This window comes from Anomalospiza imberbis, chromosome 6 (genome assembly GCF_031753505.1).
Source record: "Anomalospiza imberbis isolate Cuckoo-Finch-1a 21T00152 chromosome 6, ASM3175350v1, whole genome shotgun sequence".
NCBI classification, from domain to species: domain Eukaryota; kingdom Metazoa; phylum Chordata; class Aves; order Passeriformes; family Viduidae; genus Anomalospiza; species Anomalospiza imberbis.
Window position 1 is genome coordinate 20,268,718 of NC_089686.1, and position 16,914 is coordinate 20,285,631.

At 41.3% G+C, this 16,914-nt stretch overlaps 1 protein-coding gene and 1 long non-coding RNA gene across 4 annotated transcripts in view; one reads left to right on the forward strand and one right to left on the reverse strand.

Moving 5' to 3' along the window:
• STON2 (stonin 2) overlaps positions 1 to 16,914 on the forward strand; it is a 54,191-nt gene that overhangs the window by 32,213 nt on the left and 5,064 nt on the right. For 2 of the 3 annotated variants that reach the window (XM_068192692.1, XM_068192694.1), the window contains 2 exons: positions 8,092 to 9,927; positions 15,930 to 16,132. In XM_068192692.1, the coding sequence (XP_068048793.1) occupies positions 8,092 to 9,927; positions 15,930 to 16,132 (2,039 nt within the window). Of the gene's footprint in view, positions 1 to 8,091; positions 9,928 to 11,575; positions 11,786 to 15,929; positions 16,139 to 16,914 lie in introns of those variants that run through there. The other variant, XM_068192693.1, reaches the window with a different exon arrangement.
• LOC137475423 (uncharacterized) overlaps positions 3,723 to 16,914 on the reverse strand; it is a 34,928-nt gene continuing 21,736 nt past the window's right edge. Inside the window, exon 2 of the long non-coding RNA XR_010999885.1 lies at positions 3,723 to 4,490. This is a non-coding gene — a long non-coding RNA (uncharacterized lncRNA). The remainder of the gene's footprint in view (positions 4,491 to 16,914) is intronic.

Below are 16,914 nucleotides of genomic sequence, written 5' to 3' on the forward strand. Positions count from 1 at the left end.
TTTCTGCAGACTCTTATATTAGAAATTTCTAAGTGGTTCTTTGGGTTTGTTTTAAATGTCAGCAGTGACATAACTTGTAAATCATTTTGATATTGCTCAGGGTGAAGGTAGCATATAAATACAAGATTACCTCTTGACCGCATGACCTGAGATATGCAGATGTATCTGGCGGACAGGATGTGAGCTGCTGACTTGATATGATATAAAACCTGATCCTGGGAAGTGCCTTGGGCACAGGAATGAGGAAGTTAGTGCTACTATTTTTAAATGTTGTGAGGAGCCAGAAGTGTTTGCAGTAGTGCATTTTGAAGATGTAAAATATCCTGTCTCTTTCTAAATGATGTGCAGTGTTTATTTTTGTAAGCAGTGGATTTAGCACTGGTACAGGCTTATTCAACATCCCTGTGTATTGACTTTCTTTTTTTGCTAAAGAATCAGCACAAGATGGAACAGATAGTTGGGGTGACACTGGTTTCAGCCATGCACTAACTGCCCACCTAGGAAGCAGAGAAACAGTCATTTTGCATTGACTACCAAGTTGTTATCAGCTGATGTTACCATTTGTGGTCACTACCAGTACAGTTGCTGAACTGATGGACTGGCAATAGCAAACCCAGAGTGCCACTTAACACACGATGGTCTCCTACCTTGGATTTTCCTATAGTTATGGGAACATTTCTCACATTTATTCAGCAGGGCCAGACCCCACACCTATGCAGTACTGCAGCAGCCATTTGAATCCATAACTCAAGGCATGAGACCATAGTGTGTTGCTTTGCTATCAAAGGTTATGCTGCTCAGTGGGACCCCAGATTCTGAGTGGATGCAGTAGCTGGCACATTTCCACCTGTAGTCTGGCACTGTAAATGACAGGCTTGTTCCATGTGGTATTATCTCAGGTACTCAAGACAAAACTAACAAGGTCTGCAAACCTTTGTATTTTGTTACTGGTCCATCATACATTGCTTGAAAAGTTACAGCATAATGAAGTAATGTATTGTCTGTGCATGAGAGATTCATGTGATTGCCTTTTGCAAAACAGAGCTTGTTTAATGGATGGTAGCAGCACCTCCTCCAAGATGGAGTGGGATTGTCTTTGCATTTATAGGGCTGGCTACAGATTTATTCTGCTTGCCAGATACCAACTTCATGAAGCATCCTGGGCTTGCAGACACATTTCTCTTTCCTCATTCACTCTCATTTCTTCATGAGGTCAATAGTCTCATCTCAGTGGCCGTTCCACTATTGAAGGATATGTTGTATGTACCGTGGACTAAAATCAGAGAGGAAGGCAGACATCTGTGGAGAGAAGCAAAGTCCAAAGTACATTGAGAAAAAACGTCTTCATTTATCTTTGCCAAAGTACCTTTAAAGGAACCTCTTTTGAAAAATGTTGTGCATGTCTCGTTCTCCTTTGCTCCTTGTTCTCCTTTTTGGAAAAAAAAAGTAGTAGCCTGATTCATTCTTCTGCAGAGACTCTCTCATTCTCTTACTGATCTCGCTGCTGAAACAGGTCCAGTTTGGTGTTTTCCAGCTCTGCTCTGTCCCTTCACACACAGGCTTTGTCTTGCCTACCCAAACTGGGAGTGTAAGTATTCCCGTGGCAGTAAATAACTAAGTCTAGGGTGTAGTCACTGCCTTGGTAATCTCTGGACTGAGCACACCTTGCTGAGAACCCAGTTAGATGACATAGTGGTGAAAATATGTCAGTCATATCTGTGCCATGTCTTCAGGGATAGAAATGAAGGTGCCTTCTAATGAATCATGTAGGTATGCTTACTTGCTAAGACAATTACTTTATGACTATACCTGTTTGTTTAATAGAAATAAGTTGTCAGGTAGAAGAAGGAGGTTTAAATCTTTTCTCCACTACTTAGATAAGATCTGTTCACAACTTGGCTCTAATTATAAGCAAATAGTGTTAAGTCACATGTAGCATGTGAATTCTTTGAACAGGCATAGTGTTGTGTAAATCTTGTAAAAATCTTGAGCACTTTTTCCTATTTTATCAGTGTTAATGTACCACCTTATGGCCTGCTAATGGAAACACATGAACTGATTTTCAGGAGCTTTCCTAATCTGTGGCTCTCAAATGGGCTACATCAAAAAGCCTCTTTTTCAATAGTAGTTCTGGGACCCATTCACTACCTTGTGTTACACAAGAGAAGAGCTCCACTCTTTCAAGTATATAAAGAGAACAAAAAGTATTTACTTCAATTTCTTCTTAGAGTAGCCATACTTACTGGAAAAAAAAAAAAACAAACAACAAAGCAAGATACGTTTAAGTGATAAGCAGTGCTTTTACTTGGAGTATGAAATGTTTCCTAGCTATGACTAGGAGAATTTTATTCCCTTTAAAAGTAACTGCCTCTTACCTTTAGTTCCTGCCTGATATAAAGATGTAACAGTTTATTCAAGACACTAACAACCTCGTCCATTATTTTTATGAACTATTGGAGTCTACTTACATGAATTTGGAGTCTACTGTTCAAATGATAAATTGGTATGAATTGGAGACACAGGCACTTTTACTTCAAAGCTATATATCTCTCTTTGTTGCAGTATTCTGGTGATTTTTGCATAGGCTGTATGCTTGTTCTTGACTGTAATTCTGTCTAGGAATATTAATACACTAACTTGTAAGAGTTTCTAGGCTAAAAACTAAGCAGTAGATCTGGAAAGAGCATTTTCTGAATATGCATATTTTCTGCACAAATCTAATTTATCAGTTTTATGCACAGTGTGTTACAGATGCTTGGTTTTGTCTTAAGACTAGCCAAACACATTCTGATTTCTTAGGGCACTGCATAGTACAGACTGCACAACACATAAGGAACTTCTATAAAACTGTAGTTGCAGCTAAGATCTGTACAAGACAAAGGGGAGTTCACTGTACACGGACTATGAATTGCTGAAATATTTTTTCAGTTGTTCCATACCATATCTTACACGCTGGTGGTACGGAATTTTTTTTATGAACTAGAGCTTTAACTACTCAATAAACATAACACAATAAAAATGCTGAGTATTTTTTAAATTAAATCACTCAAGAAAGTTCTACATTACAAACTAATTTTGTTATCTTGAACATTTTCTTTATTCAAGGAAGAGTGAAAGGGTTCTGAATTAATTAGTTTCTCCAGTTGAATAAAGATAAACAGAGAAGAGGAAGATGATTGATAGCTTTCTGCATAGTGCAGTGAGACTTACAACTGCAACTACTGCTGTTCTGGTAGTGTGAAACCAGTGTCTTAATGGTTAGTTCAGTTTTCTTTGTTGGGAAGATGCTCTTCTCCCTGCAGCAAGGGGTGGTGTGAGTGGAGGGGACACCAGGCAAATAATTCTGGGCAGTAAAGCGCTGTAAGCACAAACTCCTGAAATACAGTATTCCTTCCTTCCCATAAACACAGACTTCTGTGTAGAGTGATAATTATTAGAAAAAGTCAAAACATCACTGGAAAAAGTCAACAAAAACTTCTAGGGTTCTTTAAGATAACATGTAGGGGACCGTCTTTTTCAACATTTTTCTAGCAGTATGAGGGCTGCTGCAACCTAGCTGTGAGGGCTGAGTCATCATTTTCTTGTATTTCATCTTCAGTTTAGTATCTGCATGATGGCTTACATTTAAAATGAAATATAGCAGTTCTTATAGAGACTCATCAGGATAAATTAATTGAACCTAGATGAAATTCACTGTGTTTTAAATAGATCTGGAAGCTCCATGATGTAACTTCTTTGTAGCTACAGATGATTTAACTTCTTTTGACAATTAAACTTCTTTTAGGACTTAGGATGAATTTGCAATAGTTAACCAAGCAACAGACATTGTATTTAAGTAGTCACTGAGCCACTGCTAGGAACAGTCTGTTTAGTACTACTGTAATATGGATTTGGGATGCAACAAGGTTTAAGCAGGCCAGATTTAAGAGGCCTACATTTAGACAATTGTGTTCAAAGAGATGTTGTGATTTGGCAGAGTATTATGAATTGAAATTGTAAGGTACCTGAGGATGAATCCATTCAACATGACCTGAGAAGTCAGTCAAGTGGGAGGAGAAGGAATAAGAGGAAACTGCAGAGATCAGATATGTGACTTCCATCTTCATCTTGCACCTTCTCTTGCTGCTTATTTAGTCTGTGGTGATTTTGAATTGTCTCTTAGCTGTGCCATAAAACCGAACTTTTGTACCAACAGTTAACATGTTGGAGAACTAAGTTGCAGTTAAATTTTTGCATGTGGTGTGTTCAGTAGCAAGAGTAGAGGGCTTGGCCTGTGTGAGCAGTCACCTCTTCTATGTGCCAGAACTTGCAGAGACAGTCAGAAAGTTTGAGGAGTGCTTACAAATCTATCTTGCAACCTGTTGCGTGTTGGTGGTCAAGAGATTTGCGATTTTCCAGCTGTACTCTCTAATCTTCTTGAAAAGAGGCAAGGCGGATGCCTCTTCTTCTGTCTCCAAAATCTGTGCTGAAGCTCATGGGAAGAAGGTGTCCTGCCAGGTTGTGAGAGGACATTTTTTGATGTTACCACTCACTAATTGATAGCAAAGGTACCTAGGAAGCACATGGATGTAATAACTGCCACCCTCACAGGGATTTCTTCCAGGCAAAATAAGCAGGTAGTACCCTCCTGTTGACAAGTCCTCTTCTGTGCTTTGAGCTGTATACTCTTGTATCTAGTTTCCGTGCACTTTCCTAGTGTCTGTTTATGCTGCTGTTTGCAGCAGTAACAGATTTGACCTTCTGCCATTAACAGAGCTGTGACAAAAGGAAAGCTGATTAAAACAGGCCTGGTTTCATAGCTTGTACAAAACTTGAAAGTTTTTAAAAGGGCATAGATGCAACAGAACTATTAATTGAATCAGTTTATTGGTTTATATCCACTTCTGTGGGATTTACCCACTTACACTGTGTTCTGGAAGAGTCCTAGAAATGTGCTGGATACTGAGGTACAGAGGAACAGTGTTCCACATGTAACACTTTTATAGTCCGAAATTAGAAAAAAGTGGGAAGAGAACTAGAAGCTGTGATGTGATATGATAGTGATGTTTTCCCAGAGCCACATATGAGGTTGGTGTCAAGGCTGGAAATAGGAGTTCAGTTGTATCATTTCAAAGTGATGGCCCACTCACTCAAGTCTTTTAAATTACACCATCTCTCATGGTAAGATCAGAAACACGACAGACCGCCCCAAAAAAAATGTGCACAGACACAGTTGTATTGACTTGGATATGGAAAAGCAAGAAAATTACCAGATATGGATGTCATGGAAATGATATGGTAGTATAATCTTTATCATGGAGACGTAACTGCACAGCAGCCTGGTCCTTGATTTCTTCCAGATTCTGTCTATCTTCATTTTCTGCTTTTCTATAATTTCTTATACAGATGCCACAGGTTTTGTTGCTGGTATCCTTATGACCTGACTGATCTTTAATGACCAAGTCTGTATACCAATGTCTGGTGGACTTTATGTAAAGAGCCCTAGAAGAGATCCACTATGCCAACAGAAATCTTAGCAGTGCTTGCTTTGTCTGAGGAGCTGGCGTAGACTACATCAGGGAAGTCAGGACCCCTTTGGAAGGTGTGACATGGTAAGAGTATGCCTTTACTGCAGACTTAAGTTCAAAGAGCTATCTGAATTACATGAAAATTAATATATTCAGGTAACAGGAACAGTCATGCCATGCAGCTCTGAGCTAATTTCTCTTGAGAGGCAAAATAGATGAGTACTCAGAAATTTGGAATTTCAGGCATTTGCTCAGGTCCAATTCTGAAAGTTGTTATCTGCCTTTCTCTTTTTGAAAGGTACGTAATACCCTCATATCTTCTTCCTGCTTCCATGGCGCAGTTTTGATCACAAACACTTTGCAGTATCAATGTCCTTTAGCAGTTGGATGGCTGCCTTTCCCCCATGCACAAGTAACATGATATAACCTGATGGTTTTGGCCAAAGTAGTCGTGGTTTAGCCAAATAGAAAAATGAAAAGATGATACATTAAAGAGAACCAAAGCTTGCTTTCCTTGTCACAAGGAAATTATAATTGCAGGCAGAGAAGAGGTGGGCTGCTCTTAAGCAACCCAGATCTTATAAACACTGGAATTTTAGAAGTCCTAAAGGAAACAAGCAATGTTTTCCTGGAAATAGCATAAAACCTTTGCTTCAAGGTGCTACATACTGGATGACCAAAGTCCTGGAAAGACCTGAGACAGCATAGACAATATATTAGTGTGGACTGAGGATTAGAATAATATCAGATTATTCTTTGTGGTCTCTTTATTACTTTCTCATTCAGGGTGTGATTGTGGTTAATAGTCAGTTTCCCCTCGCCAAATCTTTTTATAGCCTGGTGGCAATACTGAGCAGATAAGGAATCCACCACTGCACCTTGTGGTGTGACCAGTAGCAGGGACTACAGACAGGCACTGTGCAAAGCTGGGAGTGAGATAGCAGGGTAGAGAAGAAAATCTGAGAAACTGAGACAATGGCATTTCTTTTAATAGACACTTTGCAATGCATGGGTAGTCTGTAAAAGCTGTCTGTTCTTGTTATTGCTTTGTATTGCTGTGGCTTGAAAAATAAATTTGTATCATTCACCTTCATATATAATTCTCAATTGTAATAACCCTTAGAACTTGGTTGATGTGTTTTGTCCTTAGATCAGAAGGTTGGGTAAACTTATATATTGCTGGAATGAGAGGGCCAGAATATCAAGTTATCCAAGACATTATAATGAGCTCATGACAGCACTTCGGCTAGCATGATTATTCCCTATTTCATATTCTGAATGGTAGCTGAAATAAAATTCAAATTGTCTGTTATGGTTGAAGCAGAATGCTTCAAGCTCATCTTTTTTGGGAACTGGTGGCAATTTAAATAATGACTTAAAGTGGTTTGGTGGTGTTGTTGCAGTAAATTATGCTCAAATCACAGGTGTACAGCTATACCACAGGGCTACATTTTACATTTACTTCTTACTTGTACTGAAGAACAGTGACTTGTGTAAAACATGAGATGTCTGGGAGAAGCAAAAAGCGCAAATGCCAGCACTGCTGTATCATGCAGAGCAAACGTGGTGCAGCTACAGAGTATAATTTCATGCTGGCTGCTCATTTTTTGGAGCATTCTGATTCATTAGCTCAGTAGGAAGAAAATGGGAAGAAAATAATTAAATTTCTTAACGCTGAGAATTTGTGCTCATTTTGGAAAACAACCGCTACAACAGTCCTGGGAAGAGCTGGGACTGAAATAGCGCACTGTGATACAGTTTTCTAGGAAGTGTCTTGGCAGAGCCCAAAACTAGGAAAATAGCATTCAAAGGTGCCCTGTCCTGAGAGAGGATGAGGGCAGCTTCCACAACACAAGTCAAAACCTTGTTTTTCCTTATCCTGACTTATATCCCTAGAGCACAGGTTCTCTGAGAGATGTTTCAGAGACATCCAAGGACTGTCAGACTCTTACACACTGGGTACGACAAAGAGTCTCTTTGCTGAACACATCCTGGGGAAAAATCACACCTGGGCACCTTTTACAGTGCTGTCACCATACCCCATGTGCTTCTGTGGTAATGGCAAATGCACGGGCAAGTACATGGGGACAGATCGCAGATGTGCTCTTCCTCAATGTTCATTCCTCTTCCTACTGGATTATTCTCAAGAGCAAAGGGTATGGGGACAGAAAAGGGAAGAAAATTATAACATGAGTGAGTGACCATTCCAGGCAAATAACGGACGATTACTGTAGAGAAGAAATGCATCCTAAAAGTTTAGAGAGGGAAGTTTTAAAAAATCACCATGACATGTGGTTTCTCCTATAGGTCATTATGTTGGGATGAGATCAGTATAATCATTGCTGTCATTCCTTTAATATGTCTTCCTGGATTCCTTTTCTGTGTTCAACTGTGTGTCCTTTAATTAATTCTTGTCAGACTCCTCAGCATTTTAGCCAAGTCTTTTGACTATCTTATTCTTGCCCAGCATTTGAATAGCATGCTTCCTTGAGCATGCTGACTCTGAGGTTTTTTTTTGAGGAGAAAAGTAGGTAACTCCAGAATAATTAGCTGAAATTTCCTTCCCTCCCCTCTTTTTTTAAAGACAACTCCTCGTCTCTCCAGGAAGATGAAGAGATAGATATGGAGGCTGTCAACTGGCAGCTGAGCAACACCTCCATGAATGGCCATTCATCTACCCCAACCACAGTTCGCTTTCCCAGCTGGGTGACCTTTGATGACAATGAAGTCAGTTTTGCACCACAGAGCCTTTCTCCCTTGAAAACAGATACCCCACCTGCAGAAACACAGGCTTCAGATGTTAACTTTAATCTCACTACATCTTTAAAGAAAAGAGAACGTCCTAAAAGTACATTGGGAGACCTCTCCAAAATTCAAAAACTAGATCTCTCCTCTTTAACCAAGTTGCCTTCTGTTGAAACACCACCGTGGAGTGCTACTAATCCCTTTCTGGATGAATCTCTTCGAGATGTCCAACCCTCACCCATCAATCCATTCAGCTCATTCTTTGAGGAGCAAGAGAGGCGTTCCAAAAGCTCTTCTGTTTCCAGTGCTCCAGGCAAAAGCCAAAGAGACTCTCTCATTATTCTCCATCAAGAGCCTGATTCCGTCAGTTTCCATGAGGCAAACAAGACTGTAGCACACACAGATGCTGTAGAGCAGCTCAAACAGCTCCAGATTGGAGACCCAGATGGTGTGAGCAGTCCTACCTTGCCTGATGATGACCCCATGATGCCATATGATCTGGATGCAGCTTTATTTAACCTGGCACCAGCTCAGCCAAAGGATGGATGGCCAATGATGCTGAGGATCCCAGAGAAGAAGAACATTATGTCATCCAGGCACTGGGGACCAATATACGTCAAGCTGACTGACAGTGGATGTATACAGCTTTTTTATGAGAAGGGGCTAGAGAAGCCTTTTCGGGAACTCAAACTTGAAATCAATCATGAGATTTCAGAGCGCAAGCTACAGAACTATGATGAGAATGGAAGGATACACAGCGTGCGGTTGGATCGCACAACATACAAGGAGAAAAAGAAGTATCAGCCTAAGCCAGCCATTGCACACACTGCAGAGAGAGAGCAAATTATCAAGCTTGGGACTACAGATTATGAAGACTTCCTTAGCTTCATCACTGCTGTGCAAGACACACTGATGAACTTGCCAGCTTCATCAACAGATCTGAGCACAGTGGGACTGAACTATCAAGAAGAAGAAATCACTGTGGATGTTAGGGATGAGTTCCATGGCATCTTGGCCAAGGGAGATAGTGTGATTCTCCAGCACAGTGTGCTGACTCATATCTATGTTCTCAGCTTCCTTTCTGGCCTGGCAGAATGCAGACTGGGCCTTAATGATATCTTGATCAAAGGGAATGAAATAGTTGCTAGGCAGGATATTATGCCCACTACTACCACTAAGTGGATTAAATTATACAGCTGCCGCTTCCATTCATGTGTGGATGAGGATATGTTTAATAACTCCCGTATTATCCTGTTCAACCCCTTGGATGCCTGTCGGTTTGAACTGATGAGATTCAGGACTGTCTTTGCTGAGAAGACTTTGCCTTTTACTCTGAGGACAGCTGCCAGCATTAATGGTGCTGAGGTGGAGGTGCAGAGCTGGCTGATGATGTCCACAGGGTTCTCTTCCAACCATGACCCTTTAACTCAGGTCCCTTGTGAAAATGTGATGATCCGCTACCCCGTGCCAAGTGAGTGGGTGAAGAACTTCCGCAGGGAGAGTGTCCTGGGGGAGAAATCTTTGAAAGCCAAGGTGAACAAGGGAGCCACTTTTGGATCAACCAGTCTGTCTGGTTCTGAGCCAGTAATGAGAGTCACTTTGGGAACTGCCAAATATGAGCATGCCTTTAATTCCATCGTATGGAGGATAAACCGACTGCCTGACAAAAACTCAGGTGAGTGGCATATGCCATCTCGTCAGGAATGAACTAAAACAAATAATGTATTTTGAAAGATAAGAAATACTGAGTTTAAATGGTGAAAGATATATCATTCTCTGTAGTATACCAAAGGGCATAAGTTAGTTACATGAAATATTTGTCTGACCCTTCGCTGTAATAGTTTTACGTATACTAAAAATATAGCTAATGGTAAAAACAGTTTTAGGTTTTTTAGATGCAAAAATATGTTTTTTGTCTCTGCTTGGAGGTATTTAAAACAGGTAGTACTTATGGAGATAGGTTAGTGGTAGATTAAATTCATGCTAGGTTAATGGTTGGATTTGATGATACTGAAGATATTTTCCAATAAATGGTTCTGTGATTCTCTGATTATGAAACCTAGGCCTCAAACACCTGTGTGCTCTGTACTGTTATTGGAAGCAGGGCTTTTTCACGTAACTTGCAAAAGCAAGATTCTGTGCTATGTGACTGAGTGACAGGATCAGATATATTGCTGTAGCTCCAGCACATGCGAAATCTTTTCCAAGCATACTGGGCTACATATTTCAATGCATACGCCACAATTAATGCCTCTGAATTATCTGAAATGGGGATTGTAAGAGAACAGAAGACACTCTTTAACCATTTAAAGATAAAATAGACATTTCCGAACACAAATTTGTGGCTATGTTTCTGTAATCAGTGCAGACAGGGAATTATAGCTTAAACCTGAAGAGAGAACACCAACATGAAACCCCCGTTGTATTTCTATCCCAACTCTTTTTATTTCTAGTAACATGGTCATAATTAAACATGAAAATTATGTAGGCATGCTGCTGTTCCCTTTGGCCATTTCTGGTAGTCATTCTATTTGCTGCCTGTCATCCATGGTGCACAATAAAGCGGGACATCTCAGGTTTATTCTTTATTGTAGTGAAGTCTACTTCTTGACCTATCTGATCTAGAACAGCTTTTAACAAATGAGATGGACTTTTCAGTATTAATGCTGTAGTAATGCATGTGGGTCACTGGGTGGGTTTCAGTGTTCCCTGAAGGAAAGTTCATTGTAGTACCAGATTTGGCACTCTCTATATGTTTTTCCTGAGTTTGGTTTATAGGGTCAGCAAAACAGTGATCCAAGTGTCCTAATCTTTTGGGTCATGTTTCACCCCAAGGACACTAGTTTACACCACTGGCTACAAATTTGGAGGGATATCACTGACAAAAGGGAAGGCTCCAGGTTTGCTGTAGACTGAGGTGTAAGAAGATGGAACTTGGAAACCTGAGAGAAATATAGCAATGAAAATTTCACCCCAGGCTGTTTATGAGCAATAATGTGCTTATGAAGAAAATCTCAGTATGCCATCTGCATGAGCTCTGAGAATGAGATGCTGTGAAAATTGGGACTTCTGTGGCATCTGCTCTCCAAAGATCTCAGTGTACCATACAGACATCACAGGTGAGGAAATGAAAGCCCTCAGACTTTAACACAATCACAGAACATGCCAGTAGCAAACCAGGAGAAGAGGCAAAACCCCTGTCTCTACTGCTTCCGGCAAGGTGATGCTGCCTTACCCGTTGCTACTCTGAGGGAGATACTGATCTGTGCCTCTTGTTTCCTTCTTTCCCATTGTGACTCTTTATTGTATATACACTGTGACAGGGGGAAGGAAATACATTACAGATTTGTTGCTGCTGTTGGACCCCTGCCACAGAGCATCTATCCATCAGTGTCATCATGCAAAACGCAGGGCAGTGTGTATTTGTTTACATCCTGAGAGGAAGAGAGTGTCCTCACCCCTCCGGTCAGATCAGATGTTATTTCAGGGAAAGGAAGAGCCTTGGAAGCACTGTCTTGGCCAAGACACATGAGGTATGTGAGAGGGAGGGAATCCCAAAGTGATGACAGGGCAGGCCAAGTAGTTTATATCTGACCTTGCCCTTCAAGGACTATTTCTGTTTATTGGGTGTGCTTCATCCCATGGTTCTCCTTTCTCAAAGTATACGGCAAACAAAGAGGTATATTAAGTGGTACTCAGAAGCATTCATTCCCACTCCTTCTTAGATGTGATAGTCATGTGGGATCTAACTACCAGCCTTGTGCACGTTTGGCTGTATCCAGCCCCATCCACAAGTCATATAATAGCCCGACTTCATGTATTTGTCATAAATGATGCAGTTCTCAAGCACTAAACACAAAAAATATGAGTCCACTGACTCACACTTTATGCTATCTTACTGTGATACCTGTAACTCACCCCTAAGAGCACTGTGGGTCTTCCATAAATATCTGGCCTGCTAATGAACTGCTTTGATGCCTAGGACTCCAGAGCACTGGAGAAGTAGTGGCATCATACTGGAACTGAGGGAAGTGCTGCAGGTGGCACAGCCTGCAGCTCCACCTGCCTCCAGAGGCCACACAACGGGTCCAGAGCGCTTGGGGCATAGGCATTGCGTGGGTGCTCCAGCACATATGCCCATCTGCCAGGCATGCTCACAGGAGTACATTTGTATGCACACATTTTGGGACTTTCTGTTCATCCACAGTGTGTGCTCTGACACACAGTCCCTTGCAAACACAATCTCAACTCCAGAGGTCTCCAGATAGCCAATTGGACCTCCTGTGCTTCACTCTGTTCCCTGAATGTGGACTGGTGCAGTCTCTGTAGAGGTGAGGGGCATGGCCCCCAAACCTGCCGTCCCCAGGAGAGTGTGTCCCTTCCGTAACTCGCTGCTTGAATGCAGATTGTAGCATCATAAGCACCCAGATTGTTAAGAATTATTTCAGGAACTTTGCACTCTTATCTAAATTTTTTTCTTTCTGTGCTTTCTAATAGGATGGGGCCCTTTGCACTCTCACTGTAGGAGACTGTTATCAGCACTGTCTGTATTATTTTGTAGCCAAAATATCTGCTTATGACTGAACATTGAAAAGCATGTGACAAGTGAAGGACAGTGCATACTCTGACTATGATTTGATGTAAGTAAAAAATTAGGACTGGATTCTACCGAGCACATTGCTAAATTCCAGACAGCAAATATTTGTCCATTTTTACAGCTTAGTAAACTTCATTGCCCGTGACATATTTAAAATTAATATGAACAAAAGTGTTGATGAAGAATGCCTATTTGTAGGCTATTTACAAATCCAGTTGCTGCTGGCTGGGCTTCACATGTTCTTTTTTTTTAATCCATCAGTAGAATATTAGGGAAATATCCAAACCGTCTTTGATCGTGGGAAAATGCTCTTTCTGTGAAGCAGGGATGTAACATCTATGCAGAGCTTTGGATCTGGATTTGAACTTTACTCTAGTTTGGCTGTGGATCCCAGGCATGCTGCCTGGAATACTTTCTGAAGTAAACTAGATCTTTTAATCCAAGCATGTTGGGAGAGTTGGAGTGTCATGAGTCATTTGGAGCAGATTCTCTCCAATCACAGTTACACTTGCATATATATTAATTGTCAGATCCTTGATTGTCAGAACAAACTGGTAGTAGCTCAAGGAAACAAGAGGTGCAAAACAAAAGCAGTGTGTTAATTCCTCCTGATTTTACTAAGAAGGGTACCTGTTCATTAGAGAAAGAGCTCTGAATGAGCCTGTTGAACAGTCTATAGAGGTGGTGCCTGGTGAGCCTCATGCCCAGGACAGTAATGAATACTGATGGGCTAGGTAATTTTGCAATAGCTTCAGTGGAGGAGTTGCTTTCTTAATCTGTTTGCCTCCTTATCTACCACACTGAGCTGATTTAAATTAATAACATCCATCATTTTTATGCAGTGGTGAGGGGTGTTACCAAGTGTTCAGTTGAAATTCTGAAGAGTTGAAAAGCTCAGCTCTCCAAAGCACCTGGCATGCAGTGTGCTCAAGCTCAGTTGAACACTTCCCAGTGATACTTTGACACACATTCACCCCAAAAGCAGCTGAGCACGTGCCAGCTCAGGAGTGTACCAGCACAAGCTGAACGTTCTGCAGCTGTGGATGTGGCCTGCACCAGGAACAGAGCCACTTCTCCTGGGCTGCTGGCATTCTCCAGTCTGAAGGAGGGAGCAACCCACAGCAAACTAGAGAGAAAAAGCATAGCAAAGCAGATGAGCAGGAAGGATTACAATGAGGAGTCTGCTGAGAGTGGTACAGTGTGAGGAAAGATATAAAAGGATGAGGGAGCCTGAGACTGAGGGTTGCTTGCCACTACTGAGTGCTGAAGACAGATTTTTGAAGCCAGTTTTAGGCATCTTCATAATGCAATACCAGAGAGCAGTGCTGTGTCACCCAGGGGCCCCGTGTCACATCCTGAACTCTGCTGCCACCCTGGCTGTGCTCACCACAGCCACCGTCAAGAACTGGCCAGAAGCAAAAGCAAAGCACTGTGGTGCTGGAGGGCACAGTGATCTCCCTGAGAGCTCTTGGGGCTGCTGCTCTCCTGTGGTAGGCAGGACTATCAGGAAAGCCTGCTGTGTTCCACAGCTCTTGATCCAGAAAAAGCATGTCCATGTATGAAAAGCCAGGAAGGGCTGTCAAACAGAGATCCTGCCTTGCTCTAGAACCAGGGCAAATGAGTCAGTACTCTGCTTGGGATAATTAATCCTGATAAAAAGCAGATGTATTTTTAATGCTTGCAAGAACTTGAGCTTCTGTATCTGCTTGATAACTGAACCCATTCATTCATAACTTGTTTCCAGTTATGGTGCTGCATATCCTTGGTCTCTGCTGAACTGCACAGCCTCTGACTGGATTTGCTGCACACACATTATTTTAAAAACCTTCCAGTGGTGAGGGAACTTTGGCTAGACCGTTTTGAAATATGAGGCTGACTCTAGATTCTTACCAGACTTAGACCGAGTAGAATTTTTTTTCCAGTTCTATTTCAGAGGTCAAGTGGGATGTTGCAATGCTTAAGCCCTCTAAAGACTGCCTAATTTCATCCTGTTGAGACAAGTCATACTTCAAAATCCTATATCTTGCTTTTCAGGCTTCAGTTTAACAAGGCTGACTTTGGGCTAAGCAGGTGTGCTCCAGCTTTTCCCAGTGGGAGCTTCTGGGCTTTCCCCACCAAGTTCTCTTTACTTTGTCTGCCTTCCTCCTTCCTTGTCTCTGTCCTGTACATCTTGCTGACCTGTATGGAGAACTTTCCTAGTGAACAAGTATTCAGGAATCCTAAAGCCTATAATAAAGGCAGGCAAAGATTCCATTCATTTACTTACACATTCATTTACACATACACAGATAATAGGATCTTTTCAATCAGAAAGCCCTGCGTGGCTGTGAAGGCTTTCATCCTGATTTTGCAAATAGAAAAACTGAGGCAGAGACATTAAATTACTTGCTCAAGAACTTAAAGAGTTGGCAGCAATCAGAGAAAAAGCCAACTCAGTTTGACTAGAAGTCCCTACTTTAATTTCTAAACATCACTGCTGTCCAGCAAATCAAAGAAAGAATAATTAGGATAATTTACATATGACAGAGCTAAACATTACCTCCTCTCCTTGCCATCCTTAATGACTAGCCACCTTGTCATGGGTCTGAGTGAGGAATAAATGGTTATTCTGAAGTTTTGCAAAAATTTTTTTCTTGAACATGGGAAAGTTATTTAACCTTATCGAGTAAATTTTCTTCTGTTAAAAAGGAGGATAACTATTTCAAATAAATATATAGTTCCAAACTCCCTCTTTCCTTACTGTCGTTTCATAACATTTCAGAAGGATGTGCCATGATGTACTTAGCATATGACAGACACTGAGGGAATCAAGAGGACAAATACTTTCACCCTACTGTATTTGATTTACTTTTATATTTTCACCCACTAAAGGCAAAATAGAGTGATTAGCAATCATTTTTGCCATTTGTTTAATTCCTTTGGTACTTCAACCTCATCGAAGCAGGTAAGACACTTGCTGTGAACTAATTCACCTAGGGAGATTCTCAGTTTCCTGCAGCTTCATGATTCTGCTTTCTCCTAGGCATTGTGTTTTGATTCATCTGACACAACTCTCATGACTTTTTACTCTCTTTTTCCAGCTTCTGGCCATCCTCACTGCTTTTTCTGTCACCTAGAGCTTGGCTCTGACCGGGAAGTGCCTTCCAGTTTTGTCCGGTATGTCGATGTGGAATTTGACATGCCCACCACTTCTGCGTCCAAAGCCACTGTTCGGTCCATCTCTGTTGAGGACAAGACTGATGTGAGGAAGTGGGTCAACTATTCAGCACACTACAGTTACAAGGTAAAACTGAGCAGTGCTAATCACCATGGTTACTTTGCATGCTTCATTGTTTTGGAAAGTATGGGCAGACAAATAAAATACCATGGACAAAAGAGGTGGGAATTTGGCACATGCCAGGCTGTGTGCAGTAGCTACCCATGTGCAGCTATTGATTCATGGCAAATAGGCAGTGGATTGTCTCAGCGAAGACGGAATAAATTTGCTTGCAGTTGGCTGTGGAAGAGCGTGCACACAGCCAGCTCCCAGGGATTAGATGATACGGAGAGTTTGAACAGGAGTTTTGCTGCTCTTCCCTAGAGGGAGTGCTACTGTGGGAGCCCTACTGCAGACAAAAGAATCACAGTATTTCTCTGCTTAAATACTTCTTTCTTCTGCATGCCCTAAGGAGAGGAGCAGATAGGAAAGTGCACTATGTATATACCTGCCAAAATATCTCAGTAAATTTGCATGTTATATGAATGCTCAGCACAGAATTTGGCATCCTACCTTGCCTTCTTTGAGAGCAATGATAAAGAGATTCTGAAGATTCTCATGGCAAATATTTTTACTGGTAATTGTAATTATATTTTTAGTAGTTTCTTAAATTCCCTGGAGATAATATTTGATCTTCCCAAGTATCCCTTTTAAGAATTAAAACACTGGATTATTCCTGAGTTTTCAGAGATGTGGAAATTTTGAACCCAAACATAGATCCCCTTGGCCTTGTTTCAATCCAGATTGGTATCTATAGGCCAAAGCACCTCAGCCTGAGGACAGCAGGGAGCGTGCTGAGATTTGGGGTA